This window comes from Myiozetetes cayanensis, unplaced genomic scaffold, assembly GCF_022539395.1.
Source record: "Myiozetetes cayanensis isolate MyiCay16 unplaced genomic scaffold, myiCay2020 scf5-8, whole genome shotgun sequence".
NCBI classification, from domain to species: Eukaryota; Metazoa; Chordata; class Aves; order Passeriformes; family Tyrannidae; genus Myiozetetes; species Myiozetetes cayanensis.
The window spans coordinates 36746359-36768460 of NW_026087742.1; the positions used below are offsets into that span (position 1 = coordinate 36746359).

The 22102-nt window shown below is 45.1% G+C and overlaps 1 protein-coding gene across 1 annotated transcript; it reads right to left on the reverse strand.

Moving 5' to 3' along the window:
* Nucleotides 1-1012: 1012 nt before the first annotated feature.
* Nucleotides 1013-7720, reverse strand: VSTM5 (V-set and transmembrane domain containing 5). Its single transcript, XM_050333161.1, has 5 exons — nt 7564-7720; nt 4209-4538; nt 3972-4109; nt 2279-2403; nt 1013-1110 (listed from the first exon to the last, which is right to left on the reverse strand). Exons 1-4 carry the CDS (start codon nt 7646-7648, stop codon nt 2360-2362), a joined length of 597 nt encoding a protein of 198 aa, XP_050189118.1. The 5' UTR covers nt 7649-7720; the 3' UTR covers nt 1013-1110; nt 2279-2359.
* Between the last annotated feature and the right edge of the window lie 14382 nt (nt 7721-22102).

Below are 22102 nucleotides of genomic sequence, written 5' to 3' on the forward strand. Positions count from 1 at the left end.
GCTATTTTATAAAAGACGCTACCTGTGTAGAGTAAGAATGATAAAGTCTGGGTAGAATTTGTGGGTGAGGAATTGTCTATAAGGGAAGCTGTACATAGGTTAACTGTACTGGATGTCATCAGTGATTGTTGAGTCCCCGTTGTTCATCTGGGATATTACTGCCTAAAAGCGAAGTTGGCCCCACGGTCAACAGCCAGAAATAGGTGCCTGAAGTTGCAGTGACTTCGGCCGAGCTGAGAGAGGTAGAACAACTGTGCTAGCTGAAAACTTGTTACTGCTGTTGTAGTACATCTTAAACTGAAGAATATTAAGTGGTCATTTCCTACTTTCATCCTAGCTTTCAAATACTGTGGTTTACAGGTGTGTGTGATCTCTACACAGCAATGCACTTGAATGGTCATTCATGTCTGGATGTGTTTCCTGACTTCCTTTGGCAATTGCAGTGTTCAGGGCAATGTTAGCAGATAATAATGTGTTATGTGTAAGCTGCGCTTTTTGTACTTTCTAAATAAGTCTGGCAGAGCACCTGCTACACATTTCAATTCAAACTAATAACTTCACATTCAAATTCTAAGATTTAGAGAATTAAAAAATATGGAATAGATAAACAGAAAAAAACCCCAATAATGTTTTCCATATGCTATAATTATACTTCACTGAGTACTTCAGGCTTGTGATTGAAACAGATGCACTTAAGAGTTTCTATGTTGTCAAAGCTTAGTTCACTCAAAGATACGTTAGACTGGTAATACACATTTAAAACAGAAAATTAGGACAAACTGTCAGTCATCTGTGCTGTATCTGAGATTTTTAAAATTTAATTTCTTCCCTTTTTTGACCTGTTCTCCTAAATGCAGGAAGGAACAAACAGCTGAATCTAGTACTTGAATTTATGAGGGGGAGAGAGGCCCTCATACTACAAATGGCCAGTTCAATCTGAGTATGACTTAAAGGTATTGTGTATAGGGTGCTGTTGGAAAAAAAGCTTGTTAGACACCTACCTGCATTGTTTTGCACTTGGTGGGAAATTCTCTGAGAGTTTTTCCAAATGGAACCTCTGCACCTGGTCATCCTAGTTCCTGACCAGAGGGGAAGCTCTGTCAGTCTGTCCTGTAAAAGGTTTTTGCAAACAAGTGAGACAAAGTGTGAGAGAGGTAGTAGCAGCAGTTTGACTCAAACAGCCGCGTGGCAATCTACAGGCACAGACTAGTCCATGGTCTCTTACATTTTCCAAGTTTATTTCACACTGCAAAATTCTCATTACAAAAGCAAAACAAAATAATTTGAAGCTCGGTCAGTTTAGTGCTTTCTCGCTGACAAACACAAATGTTATTCCACCCAACAGATCTGCAGGTGGAGGATTGCATTAAGTGCAATATGCAGATTCAAGAAAGCATTAGTTGGATCACGTTTTCTTTGAACATAGGGAAAGCAAAGGTGGCTTCTCAACAAAAGCAATTTCAGAACTGTATTTGTAAATACTAAATTTCAAAGTACTGCTGTTTTAATTTTTCTTCTCAGACTGTTTGTCACTGGGCTAAGTTTGCAAAGGGCTGGACATCTTTCACAACAAAACTGTGTAGTACTTTGCCACCCCACTGGTGCGGTGTATCAGTATTTTGTGAGCCTTCATATCTTTGTAGAGTGTCCTCTTTAGTGCCTGCACAGGCTTCCTTGTATAACCACCTGCTCTAGTAATGTCATAAAATGTGTGTTAATATCCATCCCGGGGCAGTGTAAACAATTGCAAACATAAGTGGGAGAACTTTGACCAGCTCCGCATTCTTTCAAAGTCAGTTTTGTCTCATGAAAAATTACAGTTTGTCTTCAGAGCTTCAGGAAGTTCCTTACACCCGAAAGTAGCAGCATAGGTGCAATAAACAGGATTCAATGCTTGCAATTAATTTTTAATGTAATACTGTAATTAGATATTAAATTTATTATGTTGAAGAATGCTAATGACCACTCTGTCTTAATAGAAGACTTGCTGTATCCAAAATACAGGTGTCCTTCAAGACCATGATAATTTCCTTTATGGTTGGTCTTAGAGGCTTGGTTGCTTGGTTGGCTAGTTGTTTTCAAGAGTGGTGGAGGCTGTAGATTTTATTAGTAAGCCACAAAAATGTGTTCGTGCTCGCATGAAAGCGTTCTCTTTTTTTACTGTGACCTTGACTAGCAGAACTGAAAAAACTTAACAGGTCAAACAGCTCCATCAGACACTGCTGATTTGATTAGTTTGCAAGTCAGGATGTTTCTGCAGTAGTCACAAACATTTTACCTTCTAGGTTTGTTCCTGCTTTCTTGGTCAATATTTTCTCCTGAGGTAGAATTGTTATTTTTGCTATGATACAGTCCTTGGCTAACACTCAATGGTTTCCAATTCAATCTCTTCCGTTGTACTTGCTGTAAATAAAAGCATATTGTTATTGATTGGCAAATGGATTGGAAGGCCAATGTTCCAAAATTACATGCGCTGTGCTAATAGCTGAGATATTTTGAAATTTTTAATATTAGCTCAAGCCTGCTCATCTACAGTTAGGTTTTAAATACATCTTTTCAAAATATTAAACTGCATAAAGAAGCCCTTACAATCTTTAAAGTGATACCAGTTTCTTCCAGTACAAGGCTAAAGGCACTACAAAATCTGAAGTCCACAGGGCTCATCCTTACACCTCTCTTCATAACTTCTGAAAGGAGGGCTCTTCTAAGGTGGAATTGGGGAAGAAGCTAGGTCCTTGCTTTGGACCATGTTCTGGGAGATGACACAACAAGTTTCTGGAACTGTGGTTTTCCTGAACTCTGCCAAATAACTGTATTCAATTCAGCTCTGTAGGAAGATTAGCATTAACTGGAGGAAGAGGCTTTATCCCAGCAAAAGCCAGTATTTCCTGGCATGATAGGAAAACTTTCAGTAGCTACAGAACCTTGTGAATGGTGTGTGTACCATGAAAACAGCAGCAACCCTTAAGAGCTGTATGTGAGTGACAGAAAGGAATAGGCAGCTCAAGCCAAATTAATTTCTTCTTTTATCAGGTTTTGCAGAATATACACAAAGTTTGGGCCATAAGGCTTAGAATGCTCGAGTATCTGTGTTGGTCTAGTAAAATCCTGATAGCTGTGCTGCTTGTTGTAATGTAAAAGCTTAAGCAGCGCTCATTATAGAAGAAATACAGACCTGTTTCCTACAGGGCGAGAAACCACTAGTGGATCAGCACTTACAAAGTATGGAGGTAAACATCTGAAATGTTTTGAAGTGGTAAAAGAAACCTCCCATTCCAAGGATGCGCCTACAGAGTTCGATCCCAGGTCCATAGCGTGGCACCTTGTCTTGCTGCCTAGGCCAAATATCCCTGGCTGTGGCTTGCAGTTTCTTCCCTAATACGTGAATGTTCCCCTCAGTGCGGCCCTCATGTTCCCTTGACCCGCTTTTCATGACTGTTATCTTCAGTGTGTGTCAGGAGTCTGGTTTTGATATTAGTGTTTGTTGCAGTCTGCAACTGGATCAAAGGTGAGGACAGATGAAGGGGGAGTTTGAGAAGAGAGGGAGAGGTGCAGTCCTTCATGAACTGAGGTGAGGGCCACTCCCAAGGGATTATTTTCCCCGAGGATATACTCTTCTAGTGTGAACTCTGAAAAATTGCTGATGCTCTTGACTTTGTCTCCTGCCTTCTGATAGGGGGGTTATTGCAGCTCTTGCCTTTTCTCCCCAGCTTTTGCAATCAGCAATGTTGGGAAGTGTTTTATTATTTCTGATGTGAAGTGTATGAAGTAGATGTCCTGTGGCTTGTTCTGCAACTAAACACCTGTTATTGAGTTACCTCAGCTAGTAAAGAGTTAGAACAGGATAACTGATTTTGAGCCCTTCAGTCTTGTTTCTCAGTGTCCCTGTTTAGCACCCTTAGGGCACAAATTTTAGGCTCAAACTTCAGATTTGAAACCCCTATACCTTGACTGCATTCTTAGAGAGGTACCTGTGAGTTTGTGTGTCTTCTTCTGAAACAGATGCAGAGATTTATTACACAGCCACATGCAGCAGATCAGAATGGCCGATACTGCAGCAAGAAAGGCAAAGAGAACTGCTACAAAATGTAAATCTTCATAGATAATTTCTGTAGGGAGAATGGAAAAAAATAATATTATAAAATTGATTACAAACAGATTGGTATTTAAACACAGGGTAAAGCCAAGAAGTCCCATCTAGTTTGTACCGTAAACATTGACTATGATGGTGCCGTAGGCGTTGGTTCCATACTCCTCTGTTACAGTGACAAAATAGTAGCCGGCATCTCGCATGCCCACGTTGAGAAGCTGTATAGAGCCATTTTCAAAAGTAGTCACTCTGTCCTTGTAGACTGTGGATATGTTGACAAAATTCCCACTTTTCCACTCAACAATGCTGGTGGTGCCCCAGCTTGACACATGCTTCCACTCAATGGTGGCGACGCCTCTGCAAGAGTATTCAACTGAGAGGAGGATGTTTTGTGCCACTGTTGCATTGATGTTGGGTTGTGGGACAACTAACGACACTCCTTCGGGAGCTGAAAGACAAAGGAGGGTGATGAGTGTGGAGGTGATGCTGCACCAAGCATCCAGGGCAGGTTGGGACCTCTGGGTGTGATTCATCCTACCTATCTCAGTGGTCTGTTTTAAGAGAGGACAGATTATGCTTTGCAGTATCTCTTTCTGCTGTCCGTAAAAGTAACATACATCCTTAAAGATTAAACGCACATTTGCAATTGGTGATAGCAAAAATGTTTCTGCCATAGAGGATGAGTAATTGTGTGTGTTTAAATGTGTGGATACCCAAATCAAAAGGAACTTTGGAAGGGTCTTTTTGGATAAGGGAGCATAACATTTTCTGAAAACTGAGCAAAACTTTTGTGTTCATTGGTAACTGGCTTTCTTTTAAAATCCTGCATTTAGATGGAAAGTTTAATCACCATGTCCAAGGTAACCTATTATATTAATTAATTACCATCCCCCAAAAGCAAGAACGGCAGCAGGCATAAGTATGTGAAGACGCGGTAAGAACTTGGTCTTGTTTTCAGGATGTGTAATCAACATTTCAGACATGAGCTTCTTACAGGCAGCCAGTTATATACCAGCACAGATAAATTGCATGTAATCAAACGTACACAGTTTCATGAAAAGCCAGGGACTTCATGTTCCTAATGATGTCCGGGCAAAAATGCACATAAAGGAATATTTAATTCTCATCTAGTTCCTCCTGATGTGACTACAGAGCTGTTCATAGCTGTTCATAACTGTGAAACTGAACAGACCACTTAGTTTAATGTGTAACAGCAATAATTTCTGCTTGCATGTGGGTGTTTCTGCATGAAAACTTGGATGAACACCAATATCTGAGTTTCAACTGGCATACATTTTTTCTTTTTATTAGTGGCATGTTTGAGACACTTGGCTAGAGGCTGAAATCCTGTTATCTCCCCACAAAAATCAAAGCAGACAAAAGGCAGATAAAGCACAGAGTAAGGCTGAAAGCCTTTTCCTGGTTTGGCTTGGAGCAGCTCACCCACTCTTGCTGTGGGAACAGCCCAACTGCAAGAGCAGAATGAAAAAGTAATGCTGACTTGCAAAAGTCTGTAACCCAGTGAGAAGTGAGAATGAGACCCTCAGGTACACTGCAGGAGTGCAAAGCAGGATCCCTGGAGATGATCCTGGAGGTTCTGCAGAATCCTCAGAGATAAGAATGATTAAAAAAGGCAAAGAACAAAAATCTCTAGGGGAAAGAAATTATTTCTAAAAATCTTGAATTAAGAACCCTCCAGGAGCAACCAGAAATGGAAGACATGGATAAATGAATTACAAGCTGACTTTACTGTATTTGGGGTATGTAGCAAAATTCAATAACTCTTCTGGTCAAGGTAAGACAAGGAAGCTCAAGAAGCCAGTTCAATTCCCAGGCCCTAACCTATGGGACCAGATAAAATCTAAGCTTTTTCCAAGATAACACTTCTGGGATTCTCCCTTCATGGGCTTTGTTATGATCACGCTGCCCAGTCCCCCTGCAGGAACATCACACTTTCTGGGCAGCCTAGTGCATCCTCAGCGGAGCTGTGGTCTGCTGTTCAGCCTGTGTGCTGGAGAGACTAACCAGAGCTGTGAAAACAGGGTTTGTGCCAGCTACAGACACAGAACAGCCGGGAACCTCTGGTAATCGCTGCAAATTGTTCCAATTGTTTTCTGCTCCATGTGTCTATTTAAAGGCCTTTCCCACTGTTTCTGATCAGACAGGAGCTGTCTGCCCTCAGTGACTCTTTTATGTTTTGATAGAGGCATGGCTTTGTTTTGAATACATGATTGCAAGATAAATGTAAAAATTAAAAATCTTTCCATTGAATTATTTGCAAATGTGTTCTGTCCATATCTAGCATGCCAAGCTACAAAAGGCAGTGCATATCTAACCATTCAAAAATATTTTTAGTAGGCAGTGTGCGTAGATCACCTGAACCGGTCTAATCCCAGCAGAGCTGCACCAGGCTGGAGAGCAAACATCACACCCATCTGCAGGGCCCTTTGCAGGCCGCTCTGCCCTGCTGCTTGCAAAACCAGACCCTTCCCGCCCAGTAAAACATGCACCCAGGAGAGAGGGCACCGGTGCTGCTCAGAGCACAGTGAGTGTGTGGTCCTGGCACGCTGCTCTGCTCCGAAGTATTTGCCTGGCTGAGGTGGGAAGTGTGGCTCTGTGTACCAGACCTGGCCATAGCAATGCACCTGAGACGGCAGCATGCTGGGGAGTGGGTGGGAAAGGGGCTGAGGGGGCTCAATGCAGGAGCTCTAAACTGAACGCACAACTCTAAAACAGAGCTCTGAAACCCTTGGGGCAGTTCCTCCACCCTTCGGTGTCCTGTTTGTGCATCACCTTTGATTAAACCAAACTCTGGTGGCACTGACATCCTAGTCCACAGGGGTGGGTGGGGTTGGCAGCAGTCTCCTCCAGCCCTCGCTAGGACAGCTAGGACGGTTCTCTGCGTGTTGTCCCATGCCCACTCACCCACTGTGGGGTGCTGGGTTGGAACCCACCTTCTCTTTACCGCCGCGTTTCCCAGCGTGACCCGACGCCCTTCGGACTGGTTAACCGGGCTTGATTCCCCCTCCATGCCTTGTCCCATCGGTTGCTGGAAAGGCAGAGGGCGAAGGGCGGCTGCCGGGGCCATCCCCGCCGGGAGCGGGCGGGGGGCGCGTCCCCACCGCGGCCGCGGCTCCCGCCTGGGTGGCCGGGCTACACCCCCGGGCCGGCCCCGCTCGGCTCCTCAGCTCCCTCCGAGCAGCAGGAGCGGGGACGAGCCTCCCCAGACCATGTACAGCCCGCAGAGGGTAGCGATGCCTGCCTGAGCCCCGGTATGTCCCGTCCCCGGGAGCTCCGGGGCGCCCCGGGCACGGCCGGGCCGGGAAGGGAGCTGGCCGTGGGCGGCGGGCGCTCCGCACCGCCCCGAACAGGTGCCGGGCGCTGGGGCTGGGCTGGGGTATCGCGGCGAGGAGGAGGAAAGGGCTGTGGGAGGAAGGCGGGGGGGGGAGATAGGGACGGAGTCGGACACTTACTCTGCAGAGCCCACCCGGCGGCCAGGCAGAGGGTGACGGTACCCACGACGACGCCCCGTCCCCGGCAGCCCTGCAGCGGTCTCATCAGCGAGAAGCCGATGCCCCAGGGGTTGCATTTAAGTGTCTGGGCCGGCCGGCGCGGCCCTCCTCCGGGGGTTGCCTGCCCCAGGCCTCTCCCTCGCTTCTCTCCCTCGCTTCTCTCCCTCTTCTTCCTCCCGCTCCCGCCGCGGCGCCGGGGCTGCTCCCAGCTCCCCCCCGCACCGGCCCCAGGGCGCTCCCCCGCCTCACACCCCGCGATCCTCCGATCCGCGCTGGAGATGCAATTGGTTGCGGAAGGGAAGGCACTGCCCGGCAGTCGCCCAGCCGGGAAATGAGATGGGCGGCCGCGGAACCGCGCAGCCCTGCCCGGCCCTGACGCTGCCCGCCGGAGCCGGGAGCCGAGAGCTGAGCCCGCGGTCGGGACACCCGGCCGAGGAGGTTGTTTTTAGCTATGACTGCGAGGGAAATTTCTCTTCGGGCTGTTAAAACTAACTTTATTGCCCCGAAGAGTCTGGTGATGCTGCAGGGAAGACGGTGGGACTGGGCATCAGCATCTCTGTCTCCAGGGGTCATCTTTGATGACCACGTTGGAAAATAAGACTCGTTCCCATCCCGTCGTACCCAGCACATGAGCAGGGTGCTCCTCTCTCCCTTCCACTGTCGTCAACGGAGGTTCCCAGAAACCTTGTCCTTCTTTCAGGAAAGCACAGGACAGCGTGAGTTAGTGGGAAACATGATTAGAAAACATGAGTGTCCCAACCCTGAAATTCATCCTTGCTCAGAGGCAGCCTTATATATGGCTACCAGAAGCCATATACATCCTCAGGAGAGCCGCTCCTCTGACCAGGGAAAGAGTAACACCCCAGAATGGCCCTTTTGTAGGTCGTCCATCCTCCTCTTCCTCGCATTTCCCTCTCCTCGAGTTCTCCCTAATGTCATTACACCTCCCTATGTCATTACAGCTTCCTTCTTGCACACCTTAGAGGACTTCTCAGATGCAATAAAATCTCCAACTTCCCCAAATTTTGGTGTCTCCTTTGAAGCTTCATCAATGAGAGTGAGATGAAGGGACTGGGGGAGAGAGGCCAGCAAGGATGCACTGCCCAAACATATATAATCTCACATAGGTTTTTCAGCCTGCCATGGTGCTGGGGTTGCATGAAAGTGCATTTGCGCTTAATCTGCAGAGGCAGGCTATGAATTGCTTACCTTCCACCCCATCTTACATCAAGCAAAGCATTCACCAGCCAGTTGAGGGAAGAAATTGTCCCTCTCTGCTCTGCACAGGTGCGGCCTCACCTTGAATATTGTGTGCAGTTTTGGTCACTGCAATATAAGAAAGATATTAAGCTATTAGAGAGGTCCAAAGGAGGGCAGCGAAGATGGTGAAGGGCCTTGAGGGGAAGCCGTATGAGGAGTGGCTGAGGTCACTTGGTCTGTTCTTGGAGAAGAGGAGACTGAGGGGAGACCTCATTGCAGTCTACAGCTTCCTCATAAGGAGATGAAGAAGGGCAGGCACTGATCTCTGTGGTGACCAGTGACAGGACCTGAGAAAATGGCTTGAAGGTGTGTCAGGAGAGGTTTAGTTTGGATATTAAGAAAAGGTTCTTCACCCAGAGAGTGGTTGGGTTCTGGAATAGGCTTTCCAAGGAAGTAGTCACAGCACCAAGCTTGCTAGAGCCCAAGAAGTGTTTGAAAAAGCTTCTGTGACCTGTCTGAGCTGCTCCTGTGCTTTGCCAAATCATCGTGCCCAGGTGTTGCTGCTGAAGATGAAATTACATGAAAAAGTGTATAGCCCTTCCCCTGGGAGAGATTGCCACTGGCAAAGCTTCTTCCTGATCCCATCACTTTATGGAAGTGCTCCAAAGCATTAAATAAGGTCTCATGGTGATGGGACTTCATGTTATTTTCCTTTTTCATTTCTTTCAACCTTTATTTAAATTATTTTTGAGCTTTTGGCCCAGTGACCTATTTTGGCAGCACAACATATGGGGCAGATGCTTATATAAAATGAACTGAACTTTACCTATTTTAAATGTATTACACTGGTTGCATGAATTTAATCCAACCTATTGGAGAGACAGATGTTAGTCATGACATTGAAATCTGCATCTGGAGCTCTTCTCAAATACTGAATTTTGGCTCTGCAGTATGTGTCAAATGTTCAGTCCTGGGATAAGAAATGAATATTTGTGTTCAGCATCAATAATTAACAGCAAAGAGCTTTTAGATTCCTTCTTTTTAAAGGGAAAACTATAAAATATCTAGAGGGGTTTTTTTCAATATAAGCTTCACATCAAGAAATATAGTGACATCACAAAATGCCCAGCATTAAGAAAGCATTTAATCAAGCTATTATAAACCATATTTATTTGAAAGCTGACTGGTTCCTTTCTCCCTGACAGCCCATTGGAAACAGTGCTCCCTGCCTCTGTGGTGCAAACATTCCCTCTGAAAGAGATGAGGTTTCTCTTAAACAGAAATGCATCGGAGTGTGAAACGGCAGCAATGGGTGAGTGCTTTGGGCAGGGTGGGAGCCAGGTGGCAGGGAAGCTGAGCAGCGGAGGGCAGGGGGGATTTTTCACCTTGGTGTGCGGCCCCATCAACAAGTGACTACAGAGAGAATCACTCAGCTTCAAGGAATTAGAATCATTTAGTTTGGAAGAAATCTTTAAGGTCATCAAGCTTGACTGTTCCCCCCGCACTGCCAAGTCCACCACTAAGCCAAACATGTCCCTAAACACCACATCTACAGTCTTTTAAGTACCTCCAGCGATGGTGACTTCACCATTTTCATGGGTAGCCTATTCCAGTGCTTGACAACCCTGTCAGAGAAGCAATTTTTACTAATATCCAGTCTAGACCTCCCCTGGCACAACCTGAGGTCATTTCCTCTTGTACCGATGATTTACAGCTGTATTACTGATTAGCAGCCAATCTAACCTTGATGCTTGACCCCTCTGAGTTCCCCCAGCCTCTAACTGCCTCTCAGCACCCCAAATTCAATGGGGGAAGGACCTCAGCAGGTATCTCTTGCTGTTGGGATGGAATTTGAAGAGGATGCTGTGGATAAGCTGGTGTGGAGGTCGTGGGCTTTGGTGCTTAGGCATCAGTGCAAGGCTTCAGCAATGGAGCTGCTTCTGCCAGGTGAGACCAAAGGGATGCATCCTGCCTGACTCTTCTGCAGGATTGCAAATTTGGTAGCTAACTCAGGGTAACTTTACAGGAAGGCCAGATTGGAGTGTTATTCCTGATTTTACTTACCTTAGCATATTCACGATGTGTTTTCCTAACAAAGCTTTTTATTAAAGTCCTGTCCAACCACATCCAGATGAGACTAATGATATGTCACTCCAGGTTATAGATGTTTCGTCCATTAGTGCTGCTCTACTGGTTTTACTTTTCTCTGCTTGTCAAACAGCAGTTCTAGGAAACATGGACATATTATGCAATACAATACAGACTGTAAAAAATGAGTTTTTCTTTGTTTATTACCAAGTGACCTTAAACTAGCAGGCTCTGGCAATGATTTACAAGGCTTGTAAGAGATTTGACTCACAATCCCAGCACTGCTATAGATGTCTGCAGATTTTATTGCTATATGCTCAGTATTGTAATTTTCCCTTTCCCTTTGCTTATTTCCATTATTTTAAGCATTTGTTTCCTTCCTTCTTGTTGGAAGATGTCAGATGACAGTCTCTCAACTTTGCGTGGAAGGTCTCATTTCTCTTTCTGGTGTCATTAATAATGGAACAAAACCACATTAACAATTGCAACAACAGCCAGATAGGAGCCAGAAAGCTCCTTTTGCTCTCTAATATGCTGCATGAGTAGTCTGAAGTGCTTTATACTGAGGGCTTGCTTTTTTTTTCCTCACCCTTTTGCGTTGATGTCTTTTTTCATCTTGACAAAATGCTTGACCTTGTCTTTTGCTGAAGAAAATATAAAAAATATAAAAAACAGAGTTAAAAATCCAAAGAAATTACAGACAGGAAATAGCCCTTGAGAGGTAATTTAATCCTGCAAGAAACCATGGGGGAAAACTGAGCAAAGAAATGTTAGCAGGGACTGCAGGACATTGCATCTGCAGGGTTAGAGGGCTCCAGAGGCTGCTCACCACTGCCTTGAGATGCTTTTGATTGATACAGTGAGCTGACATACAGCTGGCAGGGAGCAGGAAAGAGCTGCAGGCTTCTGAATCAGCAACAGAAATGTACACTAGGCACAGGAATAGTCTAAAAATGGGTAACATCCTGTTGGCCCCTCCTCGTTCACATGAAGATGGTGGTCCAGGCTTAGCTTATTCTGGTCTTCTGTAAGTGAAAAGAACATTCATCGTGAGGTCTTGGTGTATAAAAAACATTAATTCCACTTGTATAAGATGAAAAAAAGGCTTTTTCATCTCAAGTAGAACGTGGCCAAATCTGCACTTTGCATGTCAGTGGTTTCTTTTTGCCTTTTTTTTTTTTTGGCAGAGGCACAATGCAAAAAGCCCTTCTCTTACCCCTAATCAATCAGTGGCTGTAAGAGGAGAGGCCATGGGCAGTTCTGGTCTGTCAGCATTCCTCCACTTTTTAAGCTCTCTGGACTGCCTGAGTCTCCTTTTGGATTTGGTCTGTGAGTTTGCAGGTTAGGAAAACAGAGGGGAAAAAAATCAAATGATGGTGTAGAAATGGATATCTGGGAATGCACAGATACTTAGTAGAAGGAAGACATTTGGAAACAGCTGTTATCAAATTGGAGGTACTTAAAGCACACCTTTGAGCTGGGTGATTGTATTCGTCCATGAGGCACTGTTGAGGATCTTCCAAGATCCTCCTCCTTCTGTATTTATAGGGACTGTAATATCCCCATGTTCTTTCAGTGGGAAACCAAAGCACTAAATTACTCTTTTTTTCTGAAAGTTTATGCTAAAACAGAGGAAATAAATCCTCATTGTCTTGAGTCTCTGAGGAGGTCTTTATCCCACCTCTCTGGGCAACCTGTTCCAGTGTTTCACCACCCTCACTGAAAAAATTCCTTCCTTCAGATTAAAACCATTACCCCTTTTCCTATCACTACAGTTCCAGCTGTGCCTTGGCCTTCCTCGTCCTCATTTGCTCACTTCCTAAGATGCAGGAGTAGTGATATGTACAGATGGAATGAGAAATTAAATAAAATTAGGTGTGAACAATAATTAAGCAAAGCAATAATTAAGCGTGATTAAGCTGGTATAGTTGAAATTGACTATAATTTAAATATTCACACTTTAGTCTCAACCGCACTTCTTATGTGGATCACATGAACACCTCTCCAATTCATTTGGCATATATTTGGTGCAAAGAATTTACTTTGACGTGCCCTGTCAGCACAATGTCCTCACGGGGTCTAACTGAGCTGCTGAAACCAAAACTCTCTTTTTGATTAGGCTCACTCTGGGTTTCTGAAGCACTGAGCTGGGGCTGCCACAGGGTCTCTCTAGAGAACCAGGCTTAATGCTCCTCACTACAGGCTGTGTTGGCTCACTATCTGTGTTGGTTCCCGTGTCTGGACACAATGCCTGCAAGGCAGCTGGGAATGTGGATCACCGAAGCAAACTGAGTCAAACTCAGCTTGTCTGGCCCTGCAGAATGACTGCTGAAGCATTTTAAGCATGTGGCCTTTCAAATAATGACTGTGTTTGAGCAATGGTGGTGTAATTATGGTGACTCCCGTGGAAACAAGTATGGGTAACTCAGGACAGTCACAGCTCAGACAAGCATCATGGATGGTTTCCTCCTGGAGCACCACAGATGTCACAACGTCAATTATAGACTTGGCCTTATGCCCCATCTCAGCCTGTGTGTGTAGGATTTAGGAACTGCTCCAAACACATCAGAGATGGAAACTTCATTGATATTTCACCTCTAACTTGCAGGAGTGCAGTGTGACAAGGTGGCTTCTGAAGGAGGTCACGCAGCACCATCACTGACAGCAGGAAACCGCCCAACAACTTTAACAGCGTCATGCTGTGGGGAGTGAGCTGCGATGGGCTGTAGGTGTCTTTCCAGGGCCCAAAGGCCACTTGGGGAAGTGTTTATCTGAGTGCGAAATGGCAAGCAATGGTGCTTGGTGGTGGTCTGTGTCTCCTCGTATGGACATTTCTGGTGATACTGGGAGAGCCCCACTCAGGGTATGGGGAAAGGCTGGTTTGTGTTACTGGAGACTGAGCATACAGAGTGCTAGAGTGTATTTAAAACCTCTATGCAATTTGGGTGTCTGTGTGGGGAGTTCAGCAACATTTGTCCCTAGAAAATATTGTGAAGAATGGTGATCAGGCAGACTCAACACATCCCAATAAGGCACCTCTCACGATATGTGACAGGGAGCAGTGATTAAGGAAAAACTATATAAAATTCTCTTAGCAGTTTAGTACTTTCTCAAAACTCAATTTGAAGGACAATAGACCCTCAGGTTTTATCCCGTATAATTTTGGATATATTCTCATAGGGGGATATTTAGAATGATACAGTTTAAATAAAAATGCACAAACTGAATAGTGGCTTATGCATTCTCTTGCCTATAAAGTGTAACTGGGGGAACAGTGAGCTCCACCTCTGTCCTGTTTCTCCTATGTCTTCTGCTAGTTCTATTTCTTCCAACTTCCCAAGAAACTTCTTTCTCCTTCTTGCCATGTAAATCAGGATTAGCACCAGGGTTTGCATTGCCCAGCAAACTGGATTTTCAGTGATGAAGAATCCAGCTCAGTCCTTGGCAAATTGTTCTAACATTTGATGGATCTTACATTTAAAATGCAGAGCCTTGTTTGTAGTCTGAATTTGTCTAGTTTTAACATCCAGGCAGTGGATGTTGTCATGAGCCCTGCCTGTGAGAAAAAAGAAAAAGAGATAAAGTAGCAGGAGCATCCTCTACTTTGAATCTCCACACTACAGTGCACAGAGTCACTTGGACCTTCCTTTTAGGATAACACAGCCAATAGTTGGGTTTAGATTGTGATACACCTGATCTGTCTATCGACACCTGCATTAGATTGTCTGTGAGCCCATACTGACCTGCAGCTCGTTTGACCAGCTGAACACATGATATGGACTGGTTCTCATTGCCTACCCTACTGCTCACTGGTTAGTGCAGTAAAATTGCACGATGCCAAGAATCACCCTTGCTAGAGGTTCAGATACTGGATGATAATTTCCTACTTGTAATTGCATTTCAGACCTGTCAGTTAGCCAGTTGTTAATCTACCTAATGTACATGGCATTGATTTTGTGTTGTTTTTCTTTCATAATCAAATTTCTGTCTGATACCATCTCAGATGCTCCACAAATGAACTATAAAAATGTCAAGGAAAACCAAGACAATGAAAGCCTCAGGGTAACTCAGTGGATCCTGCCAGCCCAGGCAACAAGAGAATGCTGTACAGATGCTGGTGTTTGCTGCTTTAAGTCTGTTTACTGCAAATACTTAATCCTTTCGGTTCAGTCCCAGGTCCCAGACCATTCACTGTCCATTTTGTGTGAATGTTAGTGCATTACCTGGACCTTTTTTGAGTGAACCAACCAGTTTACTTGAAATGAAAACTCAGGTGCTATTCTGGAGACAGTTCGTCTCAGATCACTCCAGAGATTGGACAAGATTTGGCTCCTCCAGCTTCTGCAATATTACTCTTCTATTCCAACAGACTTTGCATCCCCACCTGATTGCATTAGCTCTACAGTTTGGCTTAGGGACCAGGACTGCTCTATCATACAGAAGCATTTAGTCATGTAGACATAACCTTTGAGTCCACCAGGTCCTCTCCCTGCCCCATGGAGTGACCCTGTCCAAGCAGTGTCCAAGAGGCTTTTCATCTTGTTTGAGGTAACAGACTAAAATCCAGTCCAGACACTCTTTTAGTCTGGAAGCATGTTTCCCGTATTTTTTGAATCTTTCTCCTCATTGTCATGCATAAACCACAATGGCACTAGAAGCACTGAAGAGTTCTTATCACACCCATATCCACAGAAATGATCCAGACCTTTCTGGTCTTTTTGTCCCAGCTTTTGTTAGTTTTTCATACAGCCAGCTAAGCTAGACTTGTGTTATTGTGGACAATTTTAGGTCCAGAACACTGTATGGCAATAAAAAACCAAACCAAACCAAAACGTAACTTTATGATAACTTAAAATAAAACCTTTCAAAGATGGAACTGTTTGTTATTGCCAACAGCTAAACTGAGAACATATCTGAAAGGAGTCCCAGCCCACCAAAGGGGTGCTGCCTCTGAAGGCATTTACACCGTGCCACAAGACTGTCATTTTATTCTTCCAGGGTCACAAAATCACACAAAGACTGAGGTGAGAAGGCATCTCCGGAGATTCTTTAGCCCAGCCTCCTATTCAGAGCAGGGTCAGTGAAAGTAGATTGCTCAGACCTGTGCCCAGTTGGCTTTGGATATTTCTGAGGGTCGAGATGGCTCAACCTCTCTGAGTGACCTGTTCCAGTGCCTGACCACACTTACAGTGAAAAAGGCACTTCTTATGGATTATCCTGGGGTTCAGTTTGTGCCCATTGCCTTTTGTCCTCTCACTGGGTACCACAGAGAATGGTCTGGCTTTTCTTCCCCCTAGCCCTGCCTCCCTGCAACCCCCAGATATTTAAATGCATTGGTAAGATCTGCCTGAGCTTTTTCTTCTCCAGGCTGAGCAGTCCCAGCTCTCTCAGCCCCTCAGTGTATGACATACGGTCCAAATCCTTTATGACCTCTGTAGTCCTTCACTGAACTCTCTCACCAGGGCTGAGCAGAGGGGAAGGGTCATCTCCCTTGACCTGCTGGCAATGCTCTGCCTTATGCAGCCCAGGAGGCTGTTGGTGTTTTTTCTCACAAGAACACATTGCTGGCTTGGCTCCCAGCCTTAGCACCTGGTTTGTTCCTCCCCAGCTTCAGGACTTGGCACTTAACTTTGCTGCAATTCATGAGGTTCCTGTCGGTCAGTTTCCCCAGCCTGTCCAGGTTCCTGTGGATGGCAGCACATCCATCTCTTGTGTCAGCCACTCATCCTTGTTCTGTATGATCTCCAAACTCACTGCATTTTCAGTGCCCCAACACTGAGACTGTTAGTGAAGATGCTAAACAGTAGTGGGCCCAGCTTTAAACCCTAGGTCACACTAGGTTTTGGCATCCAGCTGGATTCTGTGCTGTAGATCACAGATCTCTGAGCCTGGTAGTTCAACCACTTTTCAGTCCACCTCACTGTCCACTTATCTAACCTATAATTTATCATCTTGCCTTTGAAGATTTTGTTAGAGACTGTGTTAAAAGTCTTGCTAAAGTAAAGATAAACAACCTCTTCTGGTCCAGTGTGGGAATTAAACTGATTGGGAAAACTGCCCTCCAGCTATGGACAGAAATTCTCACATGATGCAAGAAGACCATTCACCATATATAGCAGAGCATTCTTCCAAAGATCTCAAATTCCGTCCCAGAGTGAGTTAAAATGCTGTCCCTCTTCAAGGGACTGGGAAAGCAAAGCACAAGTCAGTCAAGTGCGTTGCTTAAAGGAGATCTGCAAAGTTGAACTCATGCAACAATACCTCAGGGTCAGGTAAGACAGCTGGTGGAGGGAAACTGAGGAGGGGAGGAGGAAAATGGACACCTCTGCCAAGACAAGTACTGCAAGAGACCTGCCAAAAGATTTTTTAAAAAAACACAAAACAACCATTTACCCTTTTGGCTGAAGAATTGAGACTGTTTGTTCTTGAGGTTGTTTAATGTTGAAGAAAGACATTTCCCAGCAGAATTCAAGAAAACTTTATCTGTACATCTTTTGGGATGTTCATGCTTTTGTATCAGATAGAAGAAACTTTACTTCAGGTTATTCTTCTTCTTTTGATTATTCCAGACAGCCCAAATTCCAGACACAAAGGTAATTCTGTCCCTACTTGGGGGCAGAGAAAGCCATGCAGCAGCATTCCCATCCCTAGGGATGATGGATAATCTTGAAGTTTTAAGGATCAGCAAAGAAATTTTTTTTTTTTTTTTTTTTTTACATATTTACAATTGCTTTGCTGTGGGAGATTAATGCCTTTCAATTCTCCTTTTCTTAGAAGAACACAAAAGTCAGTGGTAGTCTGGAGCAGGAAAAGTTATTAGAAGACTAAAAAGCTTTGCTAACCAAGATGATGTTTTCTGCAGCAGGGGTTGTAGCAAAGTCTGAGAACTGCAAGGCAGCACTGGTGTGTGGCATGTGGGGAAAAGCCAGAGAGCACAGAATTTGGAAACAATGAGAGGTTCATCCTGGCCCCATGCAGCTCATAGCTCACCTGGAAGTATCTCCCCAGCAGGGATAGAAATGTCTGGCAATCCTGCATGTGTTTGTTTGCTTTCAGCCTCTCCTCATAGGACTTGTGCTCAAGTCCCTTCACCAGCCTGGTTGCTCTTCTCTGGACCCGCTCCAGCACCTCAATATCTTTCCTGAACTGAGGGGCCCAGAGCTGAACACAATACTCAAGGTGCGGCCTCACCAACGCAGAGTACAGGGGAAGGATCACTTCCCTGCTCCTGCTGGCCACACTGTTCTTGATGCAGGCCAGGATGCCATTGGCCTTCTTGGCCACCTGGGCACACTGCTGGCTCATGTTCAGCTTCCTGTCAATCAGCACCCCCAGGTCCCTTTCCACCTGGCTGCTCTCCAGCCACTCTGTGCCCAGCCTGTAGCGCTGCAGGGGGTTGTTGTGGCCAAAGTGCAGGACCCGGCACTTGGCCTTGTTGAACTTCATCCCATTGGAGTCAGCCCATCTCTCCAGTCTATCCAGGTCCCTCTGCAGAGCCCTCCTGCCTTCTGGTAGGTTGACACTCCCTCCCAACTTGGTGTCATCAGCAAATTTGCTGATGATGGACTCAATCCCCTCATCTAGGTCATCGATAAAGATGTTAAACAGGACTGGGCCCAGCACTGATCCCTGGGGGACACCACTGGTGACCGGCCGCCAGCTGGAGGCAGCCCCGTTCACCAGCACTCTTTGGGCCCGGCCCTCCAACCAGTTCCTAACCCAGCACCTTCCAAATTCAAGCGTTATTCCATTGAGGACACATTTAGGAAATCCTAAAAATTAATAAGTGAAAAAGGGAAGAGATGCGGATTTCCATTCAGTAGAGTTATCTTCCTGATTTTCTTGTCTACATAAACCAGACTTCTGAAGATGCCTGATTTTCTTGTTTACATAAACCAGACTTCTGATGAAATGCCAAGAACTCACAGTAAACCAAATTCTTCCCAAATTGCAGGTTGGGTTGATTTTTTGGTTTTGGGTTGGTTTTTGGGTTAGTTAGGTTGGGTTTGTTTGGTTGGTTGTTGGGTTTGTTTGTTTGTTTGTTTTGTTGGTTTTGGTGTTTTTTTTAAAATTAAACATGACAGATAGGGTATTATTAAAGTTAGAAAATGTCAAAAATGCCAAAAACAGGTAGCAGCTATCTAGGCTGAGGAAAGCTAATGAAAACTAAAACTGAAAAGAGTCATTGACATGGGCACATCTAAGAGTCAAAGGAGATAAATCCATATGCAGAGAGGTAAACTGGGGCCCTCCAGTGACCAGATGAATTTTTTATAAAGAAGGAGAAATAAAAATAAAGGAATACTGAACTGGAGGCAGTTCCTCTGAGAGGAAGACTTTCCTGAGAGCTGGGTCATTTTCTCCCATTCCAGCAACACCTCAAGGACTTGGGTGTGCTGTACTGGAACAACTAGGCATTTGGTCATTAAGTATAGGCTAGAATTACTTTTTTATTTATTTTACTTGGAGCTAGTTGCTTTCAAAACTTTGTCTGACCTTGATTAATGTTTTCTTTTTAAGCTTGATGGGGGATGTTCTGAGGAGGGAGTCATAAAAGGATGGAAAATGGTAAGCATTCAGGAGAGCTACAGTAATTGCGTATTTGGCGTTTTCCTCTCTTCACACAAAGCTGAGCATTTTTAGTAGTATGAAATTTAGGGAAGCTATGAAAGGGCAGAGAATGGCTGAGTATGCCACCTTACAGTGCTGAGATTTTCCTATTTGAAGTCTCTGTGAGTTTCTGTGGTGATGCTGGGTGGTAACATGGTGGTGGTGATGCTCTTCAGCAATGCCCTTTGTCACTCTCTTGGGAAGCTGTGGATCTATTGTCCACCATGCCAAGCATGTTAACACAGAAAGGCTTTAATGTCAAACTTTGGGACTCTGCGGGGAAGCAGACGGAGAGGTTGAGCACAATGGTGGAGAGAAAAGGAATCTCAAGATGTAAGTGTTTGCCTTCCAGAGCTGCGGCCAGCAGGTCGAGGGAGGTGATTCTGCTCCTCTACTCTGTTCTTGTGACACCCCACTCAGAGTGCTGCACCCAGCTCTGGGGTCATCAGCTCAGGTAGGAGCTGGATGGAGTGGGTTGGACCTGTTTGAAGTGGGTTCAGAGGAGGCCACAAAGATGACCAGAGGACTGGAACACCTCTCCTATGAAGACGAGTGAGAGAGTTGGAGTTGTTCAGCCTGGAAAAGAGAAGGCTCTGGGAAGAAGTTATTGTGTCCTTCCAGTACCTAAAGGGGGCTTGTAAAAAGGAGGGAGAGGATTTTTTTATATGGGCAGGTAATGACAGGACAAGGGACAATGGTTTTAAACTGAAAGAGGTTATGTTAATGTTAGATATTAGGATGAAATTATTTACTCAATGGGCAGTGAGGCACTGGAAGAAGTTGCCCAGTTGTGGCTGCCCCATCTCTGGAACTGTCCAAGGCCAGTGTGGAGGGGCTTTGAGTAACCTGGTCTAGTGGCAGTCCTGCTTATGGCAGGAGGGTTGGAACTAGATGATCTTTAAGGTCCCTTCCAACCCGAAACATAGTATGATTCTGTGGTCAGGGAGCAGGGTGCTGACCTTGGCATGAGAACATCAGAGTTTGATGACTCAGCTGGGCCATGGAGCAAGTCTGTGCCCTGGTTCAAGTGCAGTATGTCAGCTTTGGTCTACTCCACACAGGGGGAGGTAAAGGTCCCCAAACTAGGTCAGCCCTGAATCTTACAGGGAGTATGGTTGAATCAGCATTCAGCAACTGTGATTTAACAAGGGTCCTGTTCTTCTGGTGCTAAGGTAATGATAGCTTTGGTGTCTTCCTTAGCTAAGCACAACCTCACATGCTCCCACTCAAATCACTGGGGTGTGGAAGATTTCAGTGGGTGACCACCTAGGGCTATAGTAAATGATAATGCTTTTAATTTTCCAAACAGTTTTTTTTTCCCATTTTCTAGACACATTATAATTAATATTTCATGGCAGTCTCTAGAGACACAGGAAAGAATTTCTGGTCTTGGTTTAATAAAGCATATAAACATGCTGTGCATGGGGAGATAAGTGTCTCCAGGTGTTCACTAACACTAGGGCAAAGCATAAGTTTGTGTGATATTTGTCTGATGGGGAGCAGAATCTCCACCTTTCTGAGGACGGATATTTTAAAGGAGATGAATGTTCCCCATGGGGAGCAGAGTCATCAAAGCCATATCTAGAGCAAGGAGCTGCCAGTCCTCCTCCTGAGCCATAACACTTGCCTTGGTATAGTTCAGAGTGACATGTGGCTCCTCACTGAACTTGCTGCAGCCGTGCATCGTGGCACCAGTGGAGTTTCTCACCTTGTGCGTGCACATGCTGGAAGCAATTCATGGAATAGCATATTGTTTTCACTCTCAGCAGCTCAGTTGGCTGTGAGGGTTGCTCTGCTGTAGGGTATTTTGGTTATGCCAGTAAATATCTTCCCTCCAACAGTGCAGGTGTTTCCTTGCACAGCATCTCCCACAACCACTTTGTAAAGGTATTGTGAGCAGGATTCCTGCGTACTGTTGTGGGTGGATTGCAGTGGATCCCTGGTGGGCTGCTGCACAGCTGCTGATGGAAGTATAAAATAAATGCAGCCATTGCTGCAGGATCCTCCTGAATCTTTAATTCAGCTCATCTTAATGTCCCATCCCACTGTGGGATGTTCTTAGTCCACCAGACTTCAGATTAGAGGCTGAACTCACTACTTAGCTGGGTTTCTTCTCTTCCGAGCCATTGAGAATTTATGCAAACAAGGTATCAGGGGCTTTTTGTACTGACCTGAGGCTTGAATCTTTTGGCATCTTACCCTTGGGATTTCATGTCCCTGCAGAAAGGTTCAGGATTAGTTTCCATCACCTTTCTGTCATCACAGTGCTTTGAGTTCTCACACAGCAGTTTCTGTGTGTGTCCCTTACCATCCTCTGACTGTGCTAGAGTAACACCTTCACATGAATGGTTTACCAAGTGTTTTAGAGAAAACTCATCCAAGAGTTTCTCTGGCACCTCTATTTTTTCCATCTGGTTTGATGCCGAAAAGTCGGAGAAGAAACTCTCTAGACTCATTTTGAGTATAGAAAAAACACACACGTTTATTGCAGCACCAAGTGCATCAGAAAAAATCCCAAAGGATGCGCCACAAATCACACAGGTTTCAAAACTTTATACCATCCTCTAATTACAGATTCAAGGATTACCTCACCCATCCCACC

Excerpts from the sequence above, each read along its gene's own strand:
- VSTM5 (XM_050333161.1), bottom strand. The coding sequence starts at position 7,648 with ATGAGACCGCTGCAGGGCTGCCGGGGACGGGGCGTCGTCGTGGGTACC. Across the intron at positions 4,539-7,563 it reads CGCCGGGTGGGCTCTGCAGA|CTCCCGAAGGAGTGTCGTTA; the intron begins GTAAGTGTCCGA and ends TTTGTCTTTCAG. Across the intron at positions 2,404-3,971 it reads GAAGACACACAAACTCACAG|CAAGTACAACGGAAGAGATT; the intron begins GTACCTCTCTAA and ends TTTTATTTACAG.